At 43.7% G+C, this 24,634-nt stretch overlaps 1 protein-coding gene across 1 annotated transcript in view; it reads right to left on the bottom strand.

Annotated features, from left to right (window-relative positions):
- Positions 1-24,634, bottom strand: part of Ptpn9 (protein tyrosine phosphatase non-receptor type 9) — a 94,557-nt gene that overhangs the window by 44,307 nt on the left and 25,616 nt on the right. The window contains exons 2-4 of the mRNA XM_045160382.1: positions 7,087-7,230; positions 4,033-4,122; positions 1,215-1,339 (exon numbers count right to left, since the gene is read on the bottom strand). Coding sequence (XP_045016317.1) covers positions 1,215-1,339; positions 4,033-4,122; positions 7,087-7,230 — 359 coding nt within the window. The remainder of the gene's footprint in view (positions 1-1,214; positions 1,340-4,032; positions 4,123-7,086; positions 7,231-24,634) is intronic.

Raw genomic sequence — 24,634 nt, forward strand, 5'->3', positions numbered from 1 at the left:
TCTATCTCCCACTTTAAACGTCAACAACAGAAGCAAAACACTACAAAAGTAACAAGAAAGGAACAAGAAACTAGACAGCGAAGTCTACCTCAAACAACCTCAGTTGTTCACAATCTACTTATCACTATTTCAGGTTTAAGCCTCTGCTCATGCATGTGATTCCCATCAAGTCCAAAGATGTCAAGAGTAATGACAAAGTATAGATGGCAAGCACCAGGGACAGAAGGCAGGATAACCAAAATACAGCCCAACCGAATATAAAGGGCTCAGGCCAAAGCTCAGTAGTTAAAGGCACTTGCCTATAAAGCCTGCCAGCCAGCATTCAATTCTTCAGCCACCCACTTAAAGCTAGATGGGCATTTGTTTGCAGTGGCAAGAGACACACATATACAAATAAATAAAATTTTAAAAATACTAAGTAAAAAAAAAAAAGGAGCCCATTGGTAGAGCATTTTCCTTGTGTTTAATACTCAGTGTTGAAAAGAAAGAAGAGGGGAAGGGAAAGGAAGGGCAGGACAGGAGCAGAGGAAAGGGGCAGGGCAGGGCAGGGCAGGGAAGGGAGAGGAACGAACGGGGGCGGGGGGGTGGGTGGATGAAAAGCGGACATGGTGACATACACCTTTAATCCCAGCACTTGGCAGCAGAGGTAGAAGTAGCACTGTGAGTTTGAGTCCAGCCTAAGACTACTAGTATATTCTGGGTCAGCCAGGGCAATACAGCAAGACCCTACCTGAAGGGAAGGACAGGAAACAACAGGGGTCATTTCCTCCTCACTCTCTTCAAGTGAATAATTCTCAATATACTGACCACTGTTAATAGTTGGTTTTCTCAATGTCTGTTAACTTGAAAAGCTTATTGATAAGCTTACAGAATGTCCAGCATTCTGAAGGCTCCTGGAAACATGCTACAATCTTACAAACAAGGCTGTCTTCTATCCATATCACTTACTGCCAGGGCATATCCTAAAATCATGGTAAAAGTACTCCTGAACTTAATCAATTTAAACACTGCCATTTTTCACTGGGCATGGTGGTATACACCTTTAATCCCAACACTCCAGGGAGGATCGCTGTGAGTTTGAAGCCACCCTGAGACTATAGTGAATTCCAGGTCAGCCTAGGCTAGAGCAAGAAACCCTTTTGGGGGGGGAGGAGGGGAACCTGCCATTTTTCTCTCTGCCCCAGAGACACCTAAAAGACAATCTCAGTGCTTACCTATCCACAGCTCTGTCTAGCAAGTAGAACAGAGCCTGAAGTACCACATGCTGGACGGACTTGTGAGGATGATGCAACCTGGCAGTGAAGAGAGCAATGGAGGCTCCAGTAGGGTCCCGAACATTCTGTAGCAAATAAAACAAGAAACATTTACAAATCAACTAGGAAATCACAGCAGTCTCGGTGGTCATCATTGTGGATAAAGATGTGACACACAAGAGAAGATCTGCTAGACTTCCCTGACTTGCATTGATTGTTCCACACAGGAAAATGTTAGCATCAACCCAGGCCTGATTCTCCAGCATGCCTGGACCATATTCTTGTGGTAAGGGAAACAAAAATTACATTTTCTTGGGTTAGAGAGATGGCTTAACAGTTAAGGCAAAGCCAAAGGACCCAGGTTCTATTTCCCAGTACCCATGGAAGCCAGATGCACAGGGTGGTGCACATGTCTGGAGTTTGCAGTGGCTAGAGGCCCTGGCACACCCATTCTCTCTGTATCTGCCCCCCCCCCACCAAAAATTTTTTTTTTAATTTTAACTGTTATGGGGGAAACCAACCACTCTCTAATTGGACTGGAGGCCTGCTCCATGAGAGGGAATATGTGCCTGATACTGAAAACCAATGGTGGGGGAGGTCATGAACCCTAGGGGTATAACATCTCCTGGTATCTGGCTACATGTATATACTATGTTCACCAAACTGCCCAGTAAGCACTTCTCTTAATGTTCATACACATGTATTAATGTCATTCACACTTTTGGTTAGAGAAGCTTCTCTTTTCAGATAGCAGTGACCTTGGGATGATTCAGAAGGCACCATGGTTCTGAGAAGTGACAAAGGAGTTGCTCAGCACTGAAATGTCTCTACTCTACCTTCCAAGGCTCAGAAGAGGTGGCAGAAAGAATGTAAGAGCCAAAGGGAGGGTAGGACTACTTACAACGTGCTCCTCCAGACACAAAATGGCCTGGATATCCATGACCTCGCAGTGCCTGACACTACCTACACAAGACCATCGTGATAGGAGGAAAAGATCATGACATCAAAATAAAAGAAAGACTGATTGAGGGTGGAGGGGACATGATGGAGAGTGGAGTTTCAAAGGGGAAAGTGGGGGGGGGGTGATCATAGTTTATTGTCTATAATTACAGAAGTTGTCAATAAAATTTTTTAAATTACATTTTAATGGGGCATGGTGGCGCATGCCTTTAATTCCAGCACTCAGGAGGCAGAGGCAGGAGCACTGCCGTGAGTTCAAGGCCACCCTGCGACTACATAGTGAATTACAGGTCAGCCTGGGCTAGAGTGAGACCCTACCTCGAAAATCCATAAAAAATAAAAAATAAAATAAAATTACGTTTTCTTCAACTGTGGGCAATAATCAGAGTAGGGTTCTACAATGGCTTCAAAACTAATTTCCCTATAGGGTGGCAAAAGAAGCATCTCCAGGATCATAGCTTCCAAACCATGTAAAACCTACTGTTATATACTGACAGCCAAGAGCTCTCTTTTAAGTGGAGGGCATCCACTAAATAAGCAAAGATGTGTTCTGACCCATCATGTGCCCTGTGTAATCTTAATGCACTAATGGAGAAACAGCTTTCTAAATTGACTATACAACTGATCTCCGTAATTCAACTGTTCAACTATTATCAGTAATTTTTATAACTAGTAATTATTAATACCTCCAATTACGGGCTGGAGGGATGGCTTAGCGGTTAAGGCATTTGTGTGCAAAGACAAAGGACCCAGGTTCAATTCTCCAGGACCCACGTAAGCCAGATGCACAATGGGGTGCATGCATCTGGAGTTCATTTGCAGTGGCTGGAGGCCCTGGCATGCCCATTCTCTTTCCCTCTCTCTCCCCCTCTCAAATAAATAAAAATAAAAATAATAGAAAAATAATTCAATTACAAGTGAAGTAATTTAATTTCAAACTGTATAGATAAGAAATGTAGGAACAAAATCCAAATATAGGCTTGGGAGATTGCTCAGTAGTTAAAGGCACTTGATTACAAAGCCTGCTGACCCAAGTTTGATTCCTCAGTACCCACATAAAGCCATACACAAAAAGTGGTACATACATGTGGAGTCCATCTACACTAGCAAGAGGCCCTGGCATGCCTATATCTTTTCACTCTCAGATAAATAAAAACATATTCTTCTAAATCCAAATATATGACTTAGTGGTTAAGACAGTTGTCTGCAAAGCCAAAAGACCTAGGTTCAATTCCGCGGGACCCACATAAGCAAGATGCACAGGGTGGCGCATGTATCTGGAGTTCATTCGCAGCAGCTGAAGGCCATAGTGTGCCCATTTTCTCTCTCAAGTAAATGAATAAAATATATTTATAAAAAGAATTTTTAGAGCTGGAGAGAAGCCTTGGCAGTTAAGGTGTTTGTCTGCAAACCCAAAGGACCTTAGTTCGATTGCCCAGGACCCACATAAGCCAGATGCACAAAATAGCACATACATCTGGAGTTTGTTTGCAAAGGCTAGAGGCCCTGGCATGCCCATTCTCTCTTTCTGCCTCTTTCTCTCTCCCTCTCTTAAATAAATAAATAAATAAATAAATAAATAAATAAATAAATAAATTTTTGAAAAAATCCAAATAGGTTGGGCGTGGTGGCATACACCTTTAATCCCAGCACTCTGGAGGCAGAGGGAGGAGGATCACCATGAGTTCAAGGCCACCTTGAGCCACCTCTAGTCTGGGCTAGAGAGAGACCCTACCTCAGTGTGGTGGGGGGGGGGGGGGAATAGGACAACAGCTACAAAAGGAAATAACAATAAACATGTTAGGACAAAAAGACTCACCAAGATGGTAAATTTTCCACTGAGGATCTCAGAACGGAGAGGTTCCTCATGAGGTTTCAACTTCACAATACCTTCCTCCCTTCGTGTTTCCTACAAAGGAAGCAAAAGGAGATGAATTAATATGAAAATACCATATATCCAGGACAGCTGCATATAGCCTTCAAATCTCAGAGCAAAGGAACTCACTGAGATCTTTCTACCTTGGCCTCCCAAGTGCTGGGATGAAAGGCTTGCACCACAAAACCTGGCTTAGAAATCTTTATTTCAAGGGGCTGAAATGATGGCTCAGCAGTTAAATGTGCTTGTTTGCAAAGCCCACTAGCCAGGCCTCAATTTCCTAGTACCCATGTAATGTCACAGATGCACAAAATGGAACATGTACCTGGAGTTCGTATGCAGCAACAAGAAACCCTGGTATATTCTCTCTCTAAAATTAAAAAAAAATGAAAAAAAATTCTCTACTTCTAGTGAAAATTTCTTCTTTGAAACTAAATTCAACAGCTGGAGAGATGGCCCAGAGGTTAAGGAACTTTCTTGCAAAGCCTGATGGCCTGGCCTGGGTTCGAGTCCCCAGTACCCTGTAGAGCCAGATGCACAAAGTGGCACATGCATCTGGATTTTGTTTGCAGCAGCAAGAGGTCCTGATGTGCCCATTCTCTTCCTCTCTCCTTGCAAATTAATTAATCAAACAATAAATAAATAAAATTATGAAACCTAAACTCAGATTCCAGTCACCACCAGGACCTTTTATTTGGATACACCAAAGGCATTGCAAACTTAATACAGAAAAATTAAGCTCATGATTTTTTTTTTTCTTTTGTACACTGGCTTTTGTAAATAGTGGAGAAGTGAATACAGTCTCTCAGGCTTTGCAAGCAAGTGCCTTCAACCATGGAGTTATCTCCTCAACCCTTATTTGAACATTTCTATAACTGCTTGTCTACTCTCTCCTGAATAGTAGTAATCTTTGCACTGGGAATATAGTACATATGGAATAAACACTTGTGGAATAAATGAACAATTACTGAATAAGCAGATTCACAAGACATGTATGAAAATTAATCCTAAACTAACGTGCTATCCCCCAAGGTGGTTGTTTTGGCCTTTTTAAAATTTTTTATTTTATTTATTTTTTATTTTTATTTTTTTGTTTTTTGAGGTAGGGTCTCACTCTAGCCCCAGGCTGACCTGGAACTCACTATGTAGTCTCAGGGTGGCCTCGAGCTCATGGAGATCCTCCAACTTCTGCCTCCCGAGTGTTGGGATTAAAGGTGTGTGCCACCATGCCCAGCTTAATTTATTTTTTAAAAAAATATTTTGTTTTTATTTATTTGAGACAGATACAGAAATAGGCAGGGAGAGGGGTGGGGGAGAAATGGGCACGCCAGGGCCTCCAGCCCGTGCAAACAAACTACAGATGCATACGCCTCCTTGTGCATCTGGCTTACATGGGTTCTGGGGAGTCAAACCTGGGTCCTTTGGCTTTGCAGGCAAACGCCTTAACCACTAAGCCATCTCTCCAGCCCTCATTTCTTTTTGAAATATATGTTTATTTATTTGCAAGCAGAAAGAAAGAGAGAGAGAAAAGAGAGAATGGACTTGACACGGCTTCCAGCCATTGCAAATAAACTCCAGATACATGTGCCACTTTGTGCATCTGGCTTTATACCAGTACTGGAGAATGAACCCAGATTGTTAGGCTTTGCAGTCAGGTGCTTTAACCACTGAACCATCTCTCCAACCCCGCATGTTTTTGTTTGTATGTTTTTGTTTTATCAAGGTAGGGTCTCACTCTAGCCCTGGCTGACCTGGACTTTACTCTATGGTCTCCTCTTACCTGTGCTTCCCAAGTGCTGGGATTAGAGGCATGTACCACCACTTCCTGCTTGGTTTTGTTTTGTTTGGTTTGGTTTTTCGAGGTAGGGTCTCACTCTAGCTCAGGCTGACCTGAATTCACTATGGAGTCTCAGGGTCGCCTTGAACTCACAGCAGTCCTTCTATGTCTGCCTCCCCAGTGCTGGGATTAAAGGTTTGCGCCTGGCACCCTGCTTGTTTTTTAAAGGAGATCTCATATCTCTTCAGGGGGCTTTTGTTTGTTTTGTTTTGCTTTTGTTGTTCTGCGAGGTAAGGTCTTACTCTAGCCTAGGCTGGCCTGGAATTCACAGTGATCCTCCTACCTCTGCCTCCCAAGTGAGTGCTGGAAATAAAGCCAGGCTTCAGAAGGCTTTTCTGACCCCAAAGTAACATGACATGCAACATTTTATCAAGAATGCTACAAACTAGCCAGGCGTGGTGGCACACACCTTTAATCCCAGCATTTGGGAGGCACAGGTAGGAGGATCGCTATGAGTTCGAGGACACCCTGAGACAACATAGTGAATTCCAGGTCGGCCTGGGCTAGAGCAAGACCTTACCTGGGAAAAAAAAAACACCAAAATGCTGCAAACTAAAAGAGCAAACATAAACACAGAATCAGTCTGACCCCTCTTAAAAATTAATGTAGCAGCTGAGCATGGTGGTGCACACCTTTAATCCCAGCACTTGGGAGGCAGAAATAAAAGGATCACCATGAGTTCAAGTCCACCCTGAAAGTAAATAGTGCATTCCAGATTAGCTTGGGGTAGAGTGAGACCCTACCTCAAAAACAAAACAAAACAAATAGGAAAGGAATTTAGCTATATTTGCATAGGTCCTGTTACAATCAGAATCTAAGGAATGCAGTTTCTCTTCTCTTCCGGGCTACAGCTCCCCAAGCTCAGCAACCAACTTCACAACTTTAGCTCTGAAAGTCTGAAGCGGAAACACAATACTTAGCCCGGGACTAATGAAGAGAGCAAGGACTGAACTCTAGGATAATATCAGACTCCGTCCTCACAGCCTCAGTTATTACAAATGGTCTCTTGGTCTAAGACAGAACCTTAGGTACATACGTGGTGTTTTCAGGAGCTGCCCAGCTCACTAAAGGTCTTGACCATGGATCCATTCTTTTCATGACAGCAGAAGAACAGCTAAGAAATCAACATGCATGTGAAACACTGGCTCTGAACCACGTACCCTGTAGGAATGGAACAACTCTATAGCACGGAGCACATCGAATTTCCTGGCCATGAGGAACTTGACAGCCACATTCCAAGAGAGTGGAGAAACATTATACTGAACAGTCCACTTGTTAATCTCTTCCAAAAACTGCCTGGTAGCCTGTTTGAAAAACAAAGTAAGAATAATTAGTAATAAGACAACATATTTAGGAAACAAAAAAAAAAAAAAAAAAAAACAGGCAAAAACTATTATTTTTTTTTCTCTAACAAGACTGAATACTGAATTCAAAGGTGACTACAAACTTTAGAAGGTATAAGACCCAATTCAACTTATTATATTGACCAAGGAAAAGGTGAATCTCTCTTCACTAATTTTCTGTTAAAAAAATAAGAGGAGGGGTGGAGAGATGGCTTAGCAATTAAGGCACTTGCCTGCAAAGCCAAAGGACCCAGGTTCAATTCCCCAAGACCCATGTATGCCAGATGCATAAGGTGGAACACGTACGTGGAGTTCATTTGCAGTGGCCGAGGTCCTGGTGTGCCTATTCTCTCCCTCTCTTTATCTTTCTATCTGCCTCTTTCTCTAAATAAAATAAATTAAAATATTTTTTAAAAAACATAAGGGGAAGCCAGGTGTGGTAGCACATGCCTTTAATCCCAGCACTCAGGAGGCAGAGGTAGGAGGACTGTAGTGAGTTCAAGACCACTCTGAGACTACACAGTGAATTCCAGGTGACCTGGGCTACAGAAGACCCTACCTTGAAAAAAAAACAAAATAACTGGGGGCAGGCAGAGGGAGCCAGGCATGGTGGCACATAGTTGTTTTAATCCCAGCACGCAGGAGGCCTCAAAGCAGTATGACTGTCCATGAGTTCAAGACTAGCCAGAGTTACATAGTGAGAACGGTCTAAAATACAAAGATGAAAAAGGAAAGCCAAGCATGTCAACACTCATCTGTAATCTCAGCACTTGGGAGGTACAGGTAAGAGTATAAGGAGTTCAAGGTCATCGTCAGCTATATAACAAGCGCAAAGCCAGCCTGACCTACCTGTCTCAAACAAAAGAAAAGAAGTGCTTAGCTGAATACATACTATTCCTAATAAAAGAAAGGATGGAATGAAGGAAGGAAAATGGAAAGGGAAAGAAGAGGAAATGAGTCACAACCTACTTCAGAGATGTAGCAACAAATCCCACCTTGCAGACACAATCCAAATTGCTGGATACTGTTTAAACAAAGAACACAGTAGAACGCCAAGGGAATCAGCATTGCCTTATAACATAGCACCTGATTTATCCTCCAGGTCTAGGGAAACACAACAACTTTTATGAACCAGGGGAAAGTCCAAGACCTGAGGCTGTACCTGAATTTTATCCTTCCAACTGAGGCAATAGAACTTACACCACTAGAAAAGGAGAAGCAGGGATGAGGATATGGCTCAAAAAAAAAAAAAAAAAAAAAGCAATGGCTTGTTCAGACTGCAGGTCTTGAGACGATGGGGGGGAGGTACAGTTAGGGTGACTGGATCCCTGAAGGTTAAAAAAAAAAAAAAGGCAGGAAAAAATTTGCATTTGCTAGAAAGCAAAGATGATCTGACTTCTTATCTCTTGCCTAGTTCCCTAGACCTGTTTTTCCACAAACAACCTTAACCCCTCCTGGGAGGGAGGCCTTTCATAATATTTAAACATTGTGGTTAATCAAGTTCAGCCTCGAGAACTTGGTGGCAGGCCTAGCCTCTTCCTGAGAGTGCCCCTAGCCTTAACCAACCAGCTGGCCCTCTGGTTCACATGTGCTGGAAGACAGCCCACCACTACAAGGTTATAAATGCCTATGCAAGGGGAAAGCAGGCTCTCTCTGGTCACTTGGGAACTTCTAGCTGTGGGTGAGTTTCTCCCTTGGCTAGGCCTGAGCTGGCTTGGCCCAGCCTGATGGGGGCCCTAGCCCTCACTCTCCACATGAGCTCCTTAACCCCTCCTTGAAGTTTGTTTTTTTTTTTTATTTCCACGCTTTTGTTTTTCCCCAGACCCTCCACGTGGGATCTCTAGGCATGTGGGTGCCTTTCCATGACTCTATACTTCCCTCAATAAATATAATATATATGATAATTTTAATATTCACCTAACCTTCTCAGTCTTCTTTTTTATTCAATTCTTTGATTAAAATTAGAAACAATGTGGGGGGGGGGGAAGGGTATTACTATGGGATTTTTTTTTTATAATCATGGAAAATGTTAATAAAAATTAAATTTAAAAAAATTAGAAATGGGGCTGGAGAGATGGCTTAGCGGTTAAGCGCTTGCCTGTGAAGCCTAAGGACCCCGGTTCGAGGCTCGGTTCCCCAGGTCCCACGTTAGCCAGATGCACAAGGGGGCGCACGCGTCTGGAGTTCGTTTGCAGAGGCTGGAAGCCCTGGCGCACCCATTCTCTCTCCCTCTATCTGTCTTTCTCTCTGTGTCTGTAGCTCTCAAATAAATAAATAAATAAAATTAAAAAAAATACATTTAAATAAAAAAATTAGAAATGAACCTAGGGTTTGTTCAAGAACTTTCCTGAACCCCTAGCACTCTGCTACAGTCTGGGTTCAGTTCCCCGATACCCATATAAAGCTAGATGCACAAAGTGGCATGTGCATCTGGAGTTTCGTTTGCAGTGGCAGGAGGCTTCCAGCCACCACAAAAAAACTCCAGACACATGCATCACCTTGTGCATCTGGCTTACATGGGTACTGGGAAATCGAACCTGGGTCTGCAGGCTTTGCAGACAATTGCCCTAACCACTAAGCTATCTTTCCAGTCCTGTATTTTGTTTTTCAAGGTAGAGTCTCACCTTAGCCTGAGCTGACCTGGAATTCATTCTGTAGTTCCAGGCTGGCCTTGAACTCACAGAGATCCTCCTACCTCTGCCTCCTGAGTGCTGGGATTAAAGGTGTACACCACCATACCTGGCTATATCTCTTTTCTAAAACTTAATTTACTTATTTAAAAGAGAGAGAGAGAGAAACAGGCAGAGATTATGGGCATGCCAGGGCCTTCAACTACTGCAAAGAAACTCCAGAAGCATGTGCTACCTTGTGCATATGGCTTACTTGGGTCCTGGGGAAATCGAACCTAGATCCTTTGGCTTTGCAGACAAGCACCTTCACCAATAACAAACATTTTATTTATTTATTTGCAAGGAGAGAGGGAGGGAGGAAGAGAGAATGGGTGCACCAAGGCCTCTACTGGCTATTATTGATTGATCCTTTTTCTTTTTTTGTTTTTTTCCTCATACTTCTTCCTCCCTAGTGCTGGAATTAAAAGTGTGTACCACCACACCTTTTTTTTTTTGTTTGTTTTTCAAGGTAGAGTCTCACTCTACCCAGGCTGGCCTTATGGCAATCCTCTTATCTCTGCCTGCCAAGTGCTGGGATTAAAGGTGTGTGCCCTAGATAACTTTTAAAAAAGAACAGGAGGGCCACGCCATACACATCTTAGATCCTAGCACTCAAGAGGCAGAGTTAGGATAACTGCTATGAGTTCAAGGCCACCCTAAGAATATATAGTAAATTCCAAGTGATCCAGTTATGGTGGTATACACCTTTAATCCCAGCACTCAAGAGACTGAGGTCAAAGGATTACTGTTAGTTCAAGGGGGAGGGTAAAGGAAGAATGAAACAAACAAAAAAAAAAGAAGCAGCAGCAGCAGCAAAGCAGATCAGGCTCAGGGCATGAAAAGAGCCAAAAATAATAATAATAAAGGCCACCAAGAAAAACTTTCAGAAGATCACCTCAGCCCACAGCTAGTTGAAGCCAGATGCAAGAACAGAGTCCCAGATATGACACCAGAACAAACTTAAAATGCTCCACAAGAAAACCATTTGAGTTCCTTTTGTGTCATGAGTGGCCAGCATCTGAATGAGGAAAAACCAGAAGGGAATGGGGAAGTAGAGCACAGACAGATCCCAGAAAAAAGCTCTAGAAGTCAGAAAGAGCCCTAGTTATTTATTTATTTATTTATTTATTTTTGTTTTTCGAGGTAGGGTTTCACTCTAGCCCAGGCTGACCTAGAATTGACAATGTAGTTTCAGGGTAGACTCCAACACACAGTGATCCTCCTACCTCTGCTTCCCAAGTACTGGGATTAAGGCATGGGCCACCATGCCTTGGCAACTAAGTATATAATAAATATAATATAATATAACATAACATAACATAATATATTATATATATACACATACATACATATCAACAAGCCCAGCATTTAGGAGGCAGAGGTAAGAAAGAGGGTCACTGAGTTCCAGGCCAGCCTGAGACCGACCACATAGTGAATTCCAGGTCAGCCAGGGCTAGAGTTGAAATCCTATCTTGAATAAACAAAAAACAATTTTAAAAAGGCTGAAGAGATGGTTTCTTAATGGTTAAGGTGCTTGCCTGCTGCCTAGGAAATCATGTTCGACTATTCAGATCCCATGTAAGCCAGATATACAAGGTCACACATGCACACAACGTGCCTGGAGTCCCACAGCAGTGGCTGGAGGCCCAGGCGAGCCATGTCTCTCCTCTCTCTCTCTCTCTCACACACACACATTAAAAAAACAGACAGCCAGGTGTGGTGGTGCATGCTTTTAACCTCAACACTCAGGAGGTAGAGGAAGGATGATCACCATGAGTTCGAGGCCACCCTGAGACTCCATAGTGAATTCCAGGTCAACCTGAGCTACAGTAAGACCCTACTGCATAAAACCAAAACACACACACACACACACACACACACACACACACACATAAAATCAGCCTGGGGAGATGGCTTAGCGGTTAAGCATTTGCCTGAGAAGCCTAAGGGCTGCAGTTTGATTCCCCAGGACCCACGTTAGCCAGATATATAAGGGGACGAACATGTCTGGAGTTCGTTTACAGTGGCTGGAGGCCCTGAAGCACCCATTCTCTTTCTCTCTGCCTCTTCCTCTGTCTCTCTCTCTCAGGTAAATAAATAAACAAAATATTATTTTAAAAAATCACCTCAGTTGCTTCAAAGCACTATCTTGCAGCTTCCATGAGCTATTGCCTGGAGCTGACCTCTGTCCCTCTGCTGATCAGGATGTTGTTCTTGACTTTTAAGTACAGGCACTATTCCTCTTGGTTTGTCTTGAACCAGGCTCTGAAGACAGTCCAGTATACTGTAAACAGTGATGTGATATTTATAGATAGCAATAAACGCCCCCACCGGCTCTGTTCATTCTCAGATGCCCCCTCCTATAGCTCATCCTTCTGATGGAAGAGATGAGCCACTGAAAGAAGTTAAAAGGATGGTGGCATCTTCCCATTCTCTCTATCTGCCTACACATGGGTTCAGCATAAACCATGAGTATACACTAATTTGTGGCCCTGTTGGTTACCAGAAAAACAAGTCCTAGCAAGTCTAATGAGCCACAGACTCTTCAGGAGGGATAACGGAAATTCTTCACATTAATATTCAGTGTATTTCCTGGTGAAGGAAAGAATGGGCCAAAAGATGAGTCACAGCTTAGAAACCATGTCAACTGAAGGTCAATGGCTTAAATCTATCTGGGTTTATCTGAAGCTACAAGTTGTTAACACCTGGCAGCTAGAGCAGTCATAGTCCGAACGGTTTTGGACTTCCTTTGGAAGAAGATCTGAATTGATGTACAAAAAAAAAAAATAATACTACCACTTATCACCCTCTTTAACTGCCTTTTCCAGTAAAGGTAAGGCTTCAGGAAAAAAATAAATAAAGATCTGTTCCAGTAAAATCAAAAAGGCTGGGTGTAATTATATACTTCTACAACATGTTTAAATTAAAAGAAAACACTTGCTAGCCAGGAGTGGTGGTGCACACCTTTAATCCCAGCACTTGGGAGGCAGGGGTAGGAGGATCACCATGAGTTCGAGGCCAACCTGAGACTCAATAGTGAATTCCAGGTCAGCCACAGCTAGAGTGAGACCCTACCACAAAAAACCACGTATGTCCTGACTATGGCACTGAAGCTAAAGAGCCTGCCATAGTAGAGCTGAGCAATCTGTCAACGAAGCAGTAAACACTATGGACACTATCTACAGGTGATGAGATACTAGGAGAAAAGCGACAAGAAGGTAACCGCAACACAGGACAGCAGCAGAGAGCGCTCAGGCAGAAAGGATGGGAGATGGCCCACTTGCATGGCCTGTGGACCTGGGTTTGATTCCACAGCACCCACGTAAGCTGGGGGAAGAGACTCTGGCATGCCCATACACACATCCACATGCACATCAGTAAAATAAAGAAAGCTAAAAGATTCAGAGAGAAACCCTGTCTCATAGGAGGTGAGAAGGCAAGGAATAGCCCAAAAGTTATCTCCTGACCTCCACGTGCATGCCACAGCAAGCACAGGAACACTGGTGTGTGTTACACACACACACACATTAAAAAAAATTATTATTTAGCTGGGCGTAGTGGCGCATGTCTTTAATCCCAGCACTCGGGAGGCAGAGGTAGGAGGATTGCCATGAGTTTGAGGACACCCTGAAATTCCATAATGAATTTCAGATAAGGCTGGGCTAGAGTGAGACCCTACCTCGAAAAACCAAAAAAAAAAAATTATTAGAGAGAGAAGGAATGGGCTCGCCAGGGCCTTAGGCCTCTACAAACAAACTCCCAGCCCATGCGCTACTGTGTGCACCTGGCTTACGTGGGTCATCGGAAATCGAACCTGGGTCTGTTGGCTTTGCACACGAGCACCTGAACCACTAAACCATCTCTCCAGTGGACTCTGCCCTCTGCCTTTTTTTTTTTTTTTTTTGGTTTTTCAAGTTAGGGTTTCACTCTAGCCCAGGCTGTAGTGCCTGTCTAGCACGAATAAGCCTTGATTTAGGCAATAAGGTAAGATGGCACACACCTGTCCTGACTGAGGAGTTGGAGGCAGAAGAATAAGAAGTTCAAGGTAGTTCTTGGTACATAACCAGTTTAAGGCCAACCTGGGACACATGAGACCTTGTCTCAAAAGAGAAGATCTCAGACTACCAACACAACCTATGGACTCAACATAACGCCTACCAAAATGGCAATTATATTTACTGTGAACATGAAAAAAAAAAATACCCCTCTCCTAAAATTCACGTTAGGGAATTATGAATAGCCAAAACAATATTGGCGAGGGAAGACTAGAAAGTCGGGCATGGTATGCACTCATGCCTTTAATCCCAGCACTCAGGAGGCAGAGGTAGGAGAACTGCTGTGAATTCCAGGCCATCCTGAAACTACATAGTGAATTCCAGGTCAGCCTAGGGAAGAGTGAGACCCTACCTCGAAAAACTAAATAAAAAAAATAAACATAAAGGTGGACAGCAATGGAAGAAGACACCCAACATGGAACTCTGGCCACCACACATGTATGCCCGCATCACAAACACACACACAAGAACTAAGTTGGCCTCTTACCTAACACCATACCTAGAAGTTAACTCAAAATAAATGAAGAGGGTCACTGTGAGTTTAAGGTCACCCTGAGACTACATAGTGGATTCCAGGTCAGCCAGGACTAGAGTAAGACCCTACCTTGAAAAACCAAAAAAAATAAATAAATAAAACCTGAATTTATAATATAAAGCTACAAAACTTTTGGAAGAAAACGGTAAATCCTGACATCGGATTTGAACTTCTTGGGTATGACAACAAAAGCAAATATAAAGGCAAAAATAAATAAATAAGTTGGACTTCATAATTTTGGGGGAGGTTTCGAGGTAGGGTCTCACTCTAGCTGAGGTTGACCTGGAATTCACTATGTAGTCTCAGGGTGGCCTCAAACTCACGGTGATCCTCCTACCTCTGCCTCCCAAGTGCTGGGATTAAAGTGTGTGCTACCTCGCCCAGCCGATTTCTTTTTTTAAAGCAGGGTCTTATTTTTTTAAAGCAGTCCATCTTTGGACTCTGCCATTTATTGTAACTCTGTTTCCCAAGAGTGACCCTATCACCCTACCAATTATCACTTTCCCTGAATGACTCAGACAACCTGTCCACTTACATCTCCAGAAGTGGCCCACCCCTGAGGCAAGGTTGCACCGCCCTGTAACCAAGGAATTCCAGCTACCCTACTACCCCGAGTGTCCTCTAGTCTGCAAGGGAAGAAGCTTCTGATATGCCTGGTCAGAGCCCTTCTCTGTTGTCCGCAATAAAGCCTGTCTCTGCTGCTGAGCTGAGCCTCTTCTCTCTGGTCTTTCCCACTCTTTCTAACAAGGAACTCACTCTGTAGTGCAGGCTGGCCTCAAACTCCGCTTACTTGTCCTATCTCAGAGCCCTGATGCTAGGATTTAAAGGTGTGAACCACCAGACCTAACTCTTTGATTTTTTTTTCTAGTTTTTCAAGGCAAAGTCTAGCCCAGGCTGACCTAGAATTCAATGTTAGTTTCAGGGTGGCCTTGAACTCACCTCAATCCTCTTGCTTCTGCCTCCCCAGTGCTTGGATTAAAGATGCATGCCACCTTGCCCAGCTTGTCCGAATTTTTGAGGTAGTGTTTCTCCATTGCAACCTAGAAGGCCTGGAATTTGTGATGTTTTGACTTCCTTATCTCAAGTGCTGTGATTATAGGCTTATAGACACGTACCACCAAACTCAGCTAATTAAAGTTTTTAAGCTTTCTATATTACAGACAAGGTCCTATGAGTGTTCGCCTACAATTCTAGTACTCAGAAAGTGGAGGCAAAATTCTAGGTCAGCCTGGAATGAGAGGGAGGAAAGACTTGAGCTTGAACCTCCAGAACCCATGTAAAGGCCATGTGTAAGACAGCAGTGTATATTCCCATGCATCAGAGGCAGAGACACGCAGATTCCTGGGGTAAGCCAGCTAGTATTTAGCTGAATTAGTGAGCTCTGGGTCCAGTGAGAGACACTATGTCAATAAAACAGGTGGTGGACAACTGAGGATAAAACCAGACACGACCTCTAGCCTCCACACACAGGCACATGTGCACCTGCACACTTGCATGCATGCAGCCCTGCCTGCAGGTGTATGAACACACAGATTTGGTGGCTCATGCCACCTACTATCAGCACTTGAGAGGTGAAGGCAGGAAGAACAGGAGTTCAGAAGTACACAGATATAATAAGTAGATGGAGGCCAGCTGTGCTCCATGAGAACAAAGCCCCCAAAACAACAGTATATGACTGTTGAGAGATAATTACTCCATTTTAATATCATTGAGTTGCATACCAGGAAATCTTTCACTCATTAAGGCACCAAAGGAACTTCAAACTCAAAGCCCTAAAAATCTCATCAGAAATGCAAATCCCATCAGAAATGCTAAGACCAAATAACCATGAAGAAAGACCTAATATTCACCCTCCTGATGAAACCAGGTTCTTAAATTCAGTCTCTCCCCTTTATTACATCAAACATTGTGCAAGGACCAAAGAAGAAAAAAGCCAACTATTATTATGAGATTTACATCACACTGGGAACAGAACAACAGGAAACCAGGGCTGACCAAGTGAAGCTCTCCCCATAAGAGACCAAAGTTTCAGGCAGGGTTAATTGAGCTATTAAACATAAAAACCTCCTTAGTGTTAATGACTTCCTTCCAGTGGAAGTAAGGGGTGAAGGTTCATCAGCACTCCAACAGCCAATTGTTAAAGGCCCTACACTAAGAATAGCTTGTCTCCAAATATCTGACAAACAGAAAATGTTCTACTCCTTTGGAAATGCTAAATTCCAGGACATGGGATTGAGGAGAGAAGGAGGTGGGAGGAGGGTTAATCAAAATTAAAGATGTCATGGATAAGCCACATGGAAACATCTTTTATTTTTTTGGTTTTTCGAAGTAGGGTGTCACTCTAGCCCAGGCTGACCTGCAATTCACTCTGTATTCTCAGGTGGCCTCGAACTCACGGCAATTCTCCTACCTCTGCCTCCTGAGTGCTGGGATTAAACAGCTTGGCAAACTAAGTATTATTGGCCATATAAAGAAATCAGAAGGCTTGGAAACATCTTTGATAGCTAAATTTCACAAATAGACACATACACACACACACGAGAGAGAGAGAGAGAGAGAGAGAGAGACACAGAGGGAGAAATGACCCAGAAGTTAAAAGCCCTTGCCTGCAAAGCCTGATGATCCAGGTTAGATTTCTTAGCGCCCATGTAAATACAGACACACAAAATGGCACATGCATCTGGAGTTCATTAGCAGCAGTAAGAGGCTGGTGCACCCATACACTCTCTCATGCTTTCTCTCAAATAAATAAGAACTTTTTTATTTTTCATAATTTTTATTTATTTATTTGAGAGAGACAGAGAGAGAGCATGAGAGAGAATGGGCACACCAGGGCCTCCAGCCACTGCAAATGAACTACAGATGCTTGTGCCAGCTCGTGTATCTGGCTTACGTGGGTCCTGGGAATCAAGCCTCGAACCAGGGTCCTTAGGCTTCACAGACAAGCACTTAATCACTAAGCCATCTCTCTAGCCCCGCAAATAAGAATTTTTTCAAACATTTTTTTAGAAGCTGGAGGACCCAGCAGTTCAATCGCCTGCCTGTAAAGCCTAATAACCCAGGTTCAATTCCGCAGCACCCACATAAAGCCAGATGAACAAGGTGGCACATACATATGGAGATCATTTGCAGCAGCTGGAGGCCCTGGCACTCCATTCTCTCTCTATCTGCCTCTTTCTATCTCTCTCTCAAATAATAAAATAGTAAAAAAAAATTTTTTTAAAGTCAGTTGGAGCAGAGGTACCCTGTAGAATGTGTAATGCTGTGCCCAGAAGCCATAGATAAATACAAAAAAAGTCAGTGTCAGGAGTGGGATCCTTTCACCTTGAGTTGTTGGTCAGGGAGGTTCCTGATGTCCCCAAACCATTACATGCCAAGGCTCCTGATTGCCCACCATAACTAAATGATAAGACCATCTATTTATTGCTGAAGACACCACAAGCTTGGGGTGCAGTACCCTGAGAAACCAACTTGAAGCTAAGCTGGAAGCCTCCTCCCTGTTCACTAGCTGTCATGATGCTGGAAAGAGCTATGCATCCTGTTGGGGAGAAAACTAGGCAACTGTCTTGACCAGCAGTGGACCTTGCAAGCTTTAAGGCTGACCAGACAGGCCAAATGTGCCAACTGGTACAATGGTGGTGCATCTGTTAAGGGGAAACCAAGCTCTGATTGGATTTTGAAGCATGCTCCATGGGAGGGAATTCATGCCTGGTACTGAAAACCTAATTAAAAAATCTATGGCTGGGGCTGGAGAGATAGCTTAGTGATTAAAGCATTTATTTGCAAAGCCAAAGGATCACGGTTCAATTCTTCAGGACCTACGTAAGCCAGATGAACAAGAAGGCACATGTGTCTGGGATTCCTTTGCAGTGGCTGGAGTCCCTGACACACCCATTCTCTCTCTCTCTCTCAAATAAATAAATAAGTAAATTATATATATATATTTTTTTTTTGAGGGTTGTTTTGTGGGTTTTTTTTGTTTTTTTTTTGTTTGTTTTTTTGTTTTTTTTGAGGTAGGGTCTCACTCTAGCCCAGGCTGACCTGGAATTGACTTATGGAGTCTCAGGGTGGCTTCGAACTCACGGAGATCCTCCTACCTCTGCCTCCCGAGTGCTGGGATTAAAGGCATGCACCACCACACCCAGTTTAAAATATATTTTTTAAAAACTACTATGGCTACAGGCTGAAGACATGGCTTAGTGCTTAAGCACTTGCCTGTGAAGACTAAGGACCCCGGTTCAAGGCTCGATTCCCCAGGACCCATATAAGCCAGAAGCACAAGGTGGTGCATGCCTCTGGGGTTCGTTTGCAGTGCCTGGAGGTGCTAGGATGCCCGCCCCCTCTCTTCCCCTCTTTCTCTCAAATAAATAAATAATTTTCTTTCTTTTTTAAAGAAAGAGCCAGGTGTGGTAGCACTTGGGAGGCAGAGGTAGGAGGATCTCTGAGTGCTGAGGCCACCCTGGGACTCCATAGTGAACTCCAGGTCAGCCTGGGCTAGAGTGAGACCCTACCTCAAAAACCAAAAAAAAAAAAAGCTAGTCTATCTCCCTTAGTTCAAGCTTCCCTTCCATACACAAGAAGGCACCAGTCACGTTTTACAGTAAAGGTGATGTGAAGCCAGATATGGTGGCTCATGCCTGTAATCCCAGTTCTCAGGAGGATGAAGCAGCAGGACTGTTTAGCATTACTTATGAAGCACTCACGATGCACCAAAGAAGGAACTGTGCATGCAACACACTCAACAGCTTGGCAAGCTAAGTATTATTGGCCATATAAAGAAATCAGAAGGCGTGGTGGTGCATGCCTTTAATCCTAGCACTTAGGAGGCAGAGGTAGGCGGAATGCTGTCAGTTAAGAGGCCACCCTGAGACTACATAGTAAATTTCAGTCAGCCTAGGCTAAAGCAAGACCCTACCTCAAGAAAAACAAAAGAAGAAAAAAATCAGGGTTGTGGTATGGCTCAATGACAAACCCATTGCTTAGCTTGCACCAGGCCCTGATCAGACCAAACAAAAACAAATAAACAAAAAAGGTGAGGGAAGGAAGGGGATAGAAAAAGAAACCTAGGGCTGGAGAGATGGCTTAGCGGTTAAGTGCTTGCCTGTGAAGCCTAAGGACCCCGGTTTCGAGGCTTGATACCCCAGGACCCAGGTTAGCCAGATGTACATGGGGACACATGCATCTGGAGTTCGTTTGCAGTGGCTGGAAGCCCTGACTCACCCATTCTCTCTCTCTCTCTCTCTGCCTCCTTCTCTCTGTCTGTCACTCTCTAATAAATAAATCAAAATAAACAAACAAAAAAAAGAAACCTAGGAAAACTGTTCAAGGTCACAACTAATAAAGGGTTGAGCTAGAGATTTAATATTATAATCCACATCTTTAAATTTTATGTCTTTCCACTCCACTGAGCAGCCTCGAAAACTATGACACATGCCATTCATCTCATCAGGTAGTATTTTTTAAAAATATTTTATTTTTCTTTATTTATTTGAGATAGAGAAATAGGCGGGGGGAGAGAGAGGAAGAGAATGGGTGCACCAGGGCCTCCAGCCACTGTAAATGAACTCCAGATGTGTGCACCCCCTTGTGCATCTGGCTTATGGGCCCTAGGAATTGAACCTGGGTCCTTTGGCTTTGCAGGCAAGCACCTTAACCACTAAGCCATTTCTCCAGCCCACATCAGGTAATATTTATGTCAGTGTTTGTCTAGGAGAAAAACTGTAAAAAAAAAAAAGCCAGGCATGTCAGCTGGCTCCTATAATCCTAGCACTTGGGAGGCTGAAGTGGGAGGATCCCCAGTAAATTTAAGGCCAGCCAGTGCTACAGAGTTGAGTAACGAGTCACCGAGTCACCGTGGGCTAGTGTGTGAGACCCTGCCTCAAACACACACGCACGCACGCACGCACGCACGCACCACCCCACCCTTTGGAATGATAAACAAGAAACTGGTAATATGTCAACACAAAACACACAGCTCTTGCTTCAAAGGGAGTAAGAGATATTTTGTTCTGGATGGAAATGTAAATGACCATGGCTCATAAACAGATTTAGGTTACCCCATATTCCACATTCCAACATGTTGATGATTTCATGGAGTTTTATAGTTACAAACAAAAGAAGGCCATAAACCAAAGCACTTTTCAAAATATACTTGTGGAACCACCAGGTAGACAGGTTACAGCAAAGCAGGGAAATTTCTGCTATAGGCTTCAGATGTTATCTGATAACATTCATAGCCTTTGGGTTAGTGGAAGCTGGTAGTCTGTTAGGACATTCCAGAAAGATTTCACCTGATCACCTGATAGTCAGACACAGAGATGGGCAACAGATGGCTATTAAAGGGTCTAAAAGCAGGGCATGTTGGTGCATGCCTTTAATTCCAACACTTGTGAGGCAGAGGTAAGAGGATCACTGTGAGCTCAGGGCCACACAGAGACTACGTAGTGAATTCCAGGTCAGCCTGGGCTAGGTGAGACCCTACCTGGAAAAACAGAACAAAACTAAAAAGAAAGAATAGGGCTGGAAAGATGGCTTAGTGGTTAAGCACTTGCCTGGGAAACCTAATGACCCTGGTTTGAGGCTCAATTCCCCAGGACCCACGTAAACCAGATGCACAAGGTGGCACATGCATCTGGAGTTTGTTTGCAGTGGCTGGAGGCCCTGACATGCCCATTCTCTATCTGCCTCTTTCTCTCTCTGTCACTCTCAAATAAAAATATTTTAAAAACAGCCGGGCGTGGTGGCGCACATCTTTAATCCCAGCACTTGGGAGGCAAAGGTAGGAGAATTGCCATGAGTTCGAGGCCACCCTGAGACTCCGTAGTGAATTCCAGGTCAGCCTGGACTAGAGTGAGACCCTACTTCGAAAAAAAACAAAAACAAACAAACAAACAAAAATTTTAAAAACAAAAAAGATAAGAAAGAATAAAGAGGCTAAAAATAACCAAAATAAATTGGTTCTGAATCTGCAACAGTTCATCTCTACACAACCCAAGTCGTTTTTTTGTTGTTGTTGTTGTTTTTTTTTTTTGGGGGGGGGTGACGCACAAAGAGAGAATCGGAATGCCAGGGCCCCTGGCCGCTGCAAACAAACTCCAGACACATGTGCTACCTTGGCCTTTTGGCTCATGTGGGTCCTAGGGAATCAAGCCTGGGTCCTTTGGTTTTGCAGGCAATTGCTTTAACCACTACACCATCTCTCCAGCTATTGTTTTTGTTTTTTTGAGATAATGTTTGGCTCTAGCCAGGACTGACCTGGAATTTACTATGTAGTCTCAGAGTGGCCTCAACTCACAGCGATCATCTTACCTCTGCCTCTGGCTACAGTTCTTTTTTATTTAATATTGTATGTATCGATTTGTAAAGGGGGAGAGAGAAAGGATGGACACACCAGGGTCTCTAGCCACTGCAAATGAACTCTAGGTTCACACACCACTTTGTGCATCTGGCTTTATGAAGGTACTGGGGAAATGAACCTGGGTCCTCAGGCTTTGCAAGCAAACTCCTTTAACTGCTGAGCCATCTGTCAGCCCACAATTCATTTTTTTTTAATGTTATTTGTATGTGTGTACACACCAGGACTCTTCCCACTGTTTGGCTTTATGTGGGTGCTTGGAGAACTGAACCCAGGCAGGAAGACTTAGTAGGAAGAAACATTAATCACTAAGCCATCCCCCCCAACCCCATCTCCACAATCACAGAAAGCCTATTAGTCAACCAGTCTGGCAGGATGTTTGAAGTAGCTACAGCTGTTTAAGGGGAACTTGAGTTCACAGTTGACTCAGAAAAGAACAGGTAACTAACTGGGAGACTCAAAGTAAGTTTATTTTCCACTTTCCCTCCTGTATCTTTTTTCCTCCTCGGAAAAGTGCCCTCGATATGTTGCCTAAGCTGACCTCTGTCCAACTTCTGGTCTCAACGACCCTCCAGACTACAAGCACGTGCCACTGCCCAGTTTCCTTCTGTACCTTTGTAAGTGACAGTCATGTTGTCAGTAGTAAGGGATGGAGACATGACTGCACACTTACCCTAGCAGCCTGGGGTGTTCTGATAAATTTTTAGAGACCTCAAGTCAAGCAAATCCAAGACTCATGGCTTTGATGCAGAAAAGAAGTTCCAAAAGAGCCAATGTGGAGCAGAGTTGAAAATTTTATTCACCATACACACACACACACACATTTTTTCCCCCAAGGTAGGGTCTCACTCTAGTCCAGGCTGACCTGGAACTCACTCTGTAGTCTCAGGGTGGCCCCAAACTCACAGCAATCCTCCTAGCTCTGCCTCCCGAGTGCTGGAATTAAAGGAATAGGCCACCATGCCTGACTTATTCATAATATTTTAATATGGGCTTAATCATGAGGGTTAGAAGAAAGAAAGGAAAAGTCTTCCCAAGATACAGAAACATCAAATAAGACACACCCAAGTGTGGGTACAGACTCAAGACAGTCTCCAAGAGAAAGTAAGGCACACCCATGGTGAGTATGGGCTTCCTAAGGAACTGGAGAAATGGTTCAGTAGTTAAGGAACTTCCCTATAAAGACTAATGACCTGGGTTCAATTCCCCAGTACCCATGTAAAACTAGATGCAGAAAATTACACATGCATTGTATTAACTACAGGCCCCAGCTTACCCATATTCTCCCCCACATTTTTTCTGTGCTTGCAAATAAAATGGGGTGGGCATGGTGGCACACACCTATAATCCCAGCACTCAGGAGGCAGAGGTAGGAGAATTGCCATGAGTTTGAGGCTGCCCTGAAACTACATAGTGAATTCAGGTCAGCCTGGGCTGAAACCCTACCTCGAAAAAATAATAATAGGACTGGAGAGATAGCTTAGTGGTTAAGGCATTTGCCTGTGAAGCCAAAGGACCCAGGTTTGATTTCCCAGGACCCACGTAAGCCAGATGCACAAGGCACATGTGTCTGGAGTTCGTTTGCAGTAGCTAGAGTCCCTGGTGTGCCCATTCTCTCTCTCTCTCTGTCTGTCTTTCTTCTCTCTATCTCTCCCTCTGCTTGCAAATAAAAAATAAACAAAAGAAAAATAATAAGGGAGGGATGCTGAGGAAATGGCCCAGTGGCTAAGGCACTTGACCTGCAAAGCCTAAAGATCCAGGTTTGATTCCCCAGTACCTACATAAAGCCAAATGTACAAAGTGATGCATGTATCTGGTGTTCATTTGCAGCAGCTAGAGGGCCTCGTGTACCCATTCTCATTCTCTTTCCCTCTCTGCTTGCAAAGACACATGCCTGCCAGATGCACAAGGTGATGCATGCATCTGGAGTTCATCTGCAGTGGGTGGAGGCCCCAGTGTGCCATTCTCTCTCTTTCTCTCTCCCTCTCTTTCTCTCTCTCTCTCTCTCTGCCCCTCTCTCTCTCAAATAAATAAATAAAAATATTTTTAAAAAAGGGGGGGCTGGAGAAATGGCTTAGCGGTTAAGGTATTTGCCTGCAAAGCCAAAGGATCCTGGTTCGATTCTCCAGGACCCATGTAAGCCAGATGCACAAGGGGGCAGATACGTCTGGAGTTCGTTTTCAGTGGCAGGAGGCCCTGGCACACCCATTCTCTGCGAACCTCCCCCCCCCCGCCTCTTTCTCTTCTTCTGTCTCTAATAAATAAAAATAAATCTTAAGTCATGAGCCCTAGAGGTGTAACATCTGCTGCTGTCTGGATAACTGTATACACTATGCTTATCAAACTGCCCAGTAAGCACTTCTCTTAATATTTATACCCTTATATTAATGCACTTTATGGGTACAGAATCTTCTCTTTTCAGATGGTAGTGACTTTGGGATAACTCAGAAGGCATCATAGTGCTAGAAAGAAGTGACTGGAGTACTGAGTAACATCTCGATCACACCTTCCAAGGCTCAGGGCCTAATGCGGAAGAGGTGGTGGAAAGAATGTAAGAGCCAAAGGAAGGGTAGGACTCCTTACAACGTGCTCCCTCCAGACATAAAATGGCCTGGATATCCATGACCTCATAGTGCCTGACACTACCTACACAAGACCATTATAAGAGGAGGAAAAGACCATGGCATCAAAATAAAAGAGACTGATTGAGATGGGGAGGGGATATGATGCAGAATGGGATTTCAAAGGGGAA

Source organism: Jaculus jaculus, chromosome 10 (genome assembly GCF_020740685.1).
Source record: "Jaculus jaculus isolate mJacJac1 chromosome 10, mJacJac1.mat.Y.cur, whole genome shotgun sequence".
In the NCBI taxonomy this organism is placed as follows: Eukaryota; Metazoa; Chordata; class Mammalia; order Rodentia; family Dipodidae; genus Jaculus; species Jaculus jaculus.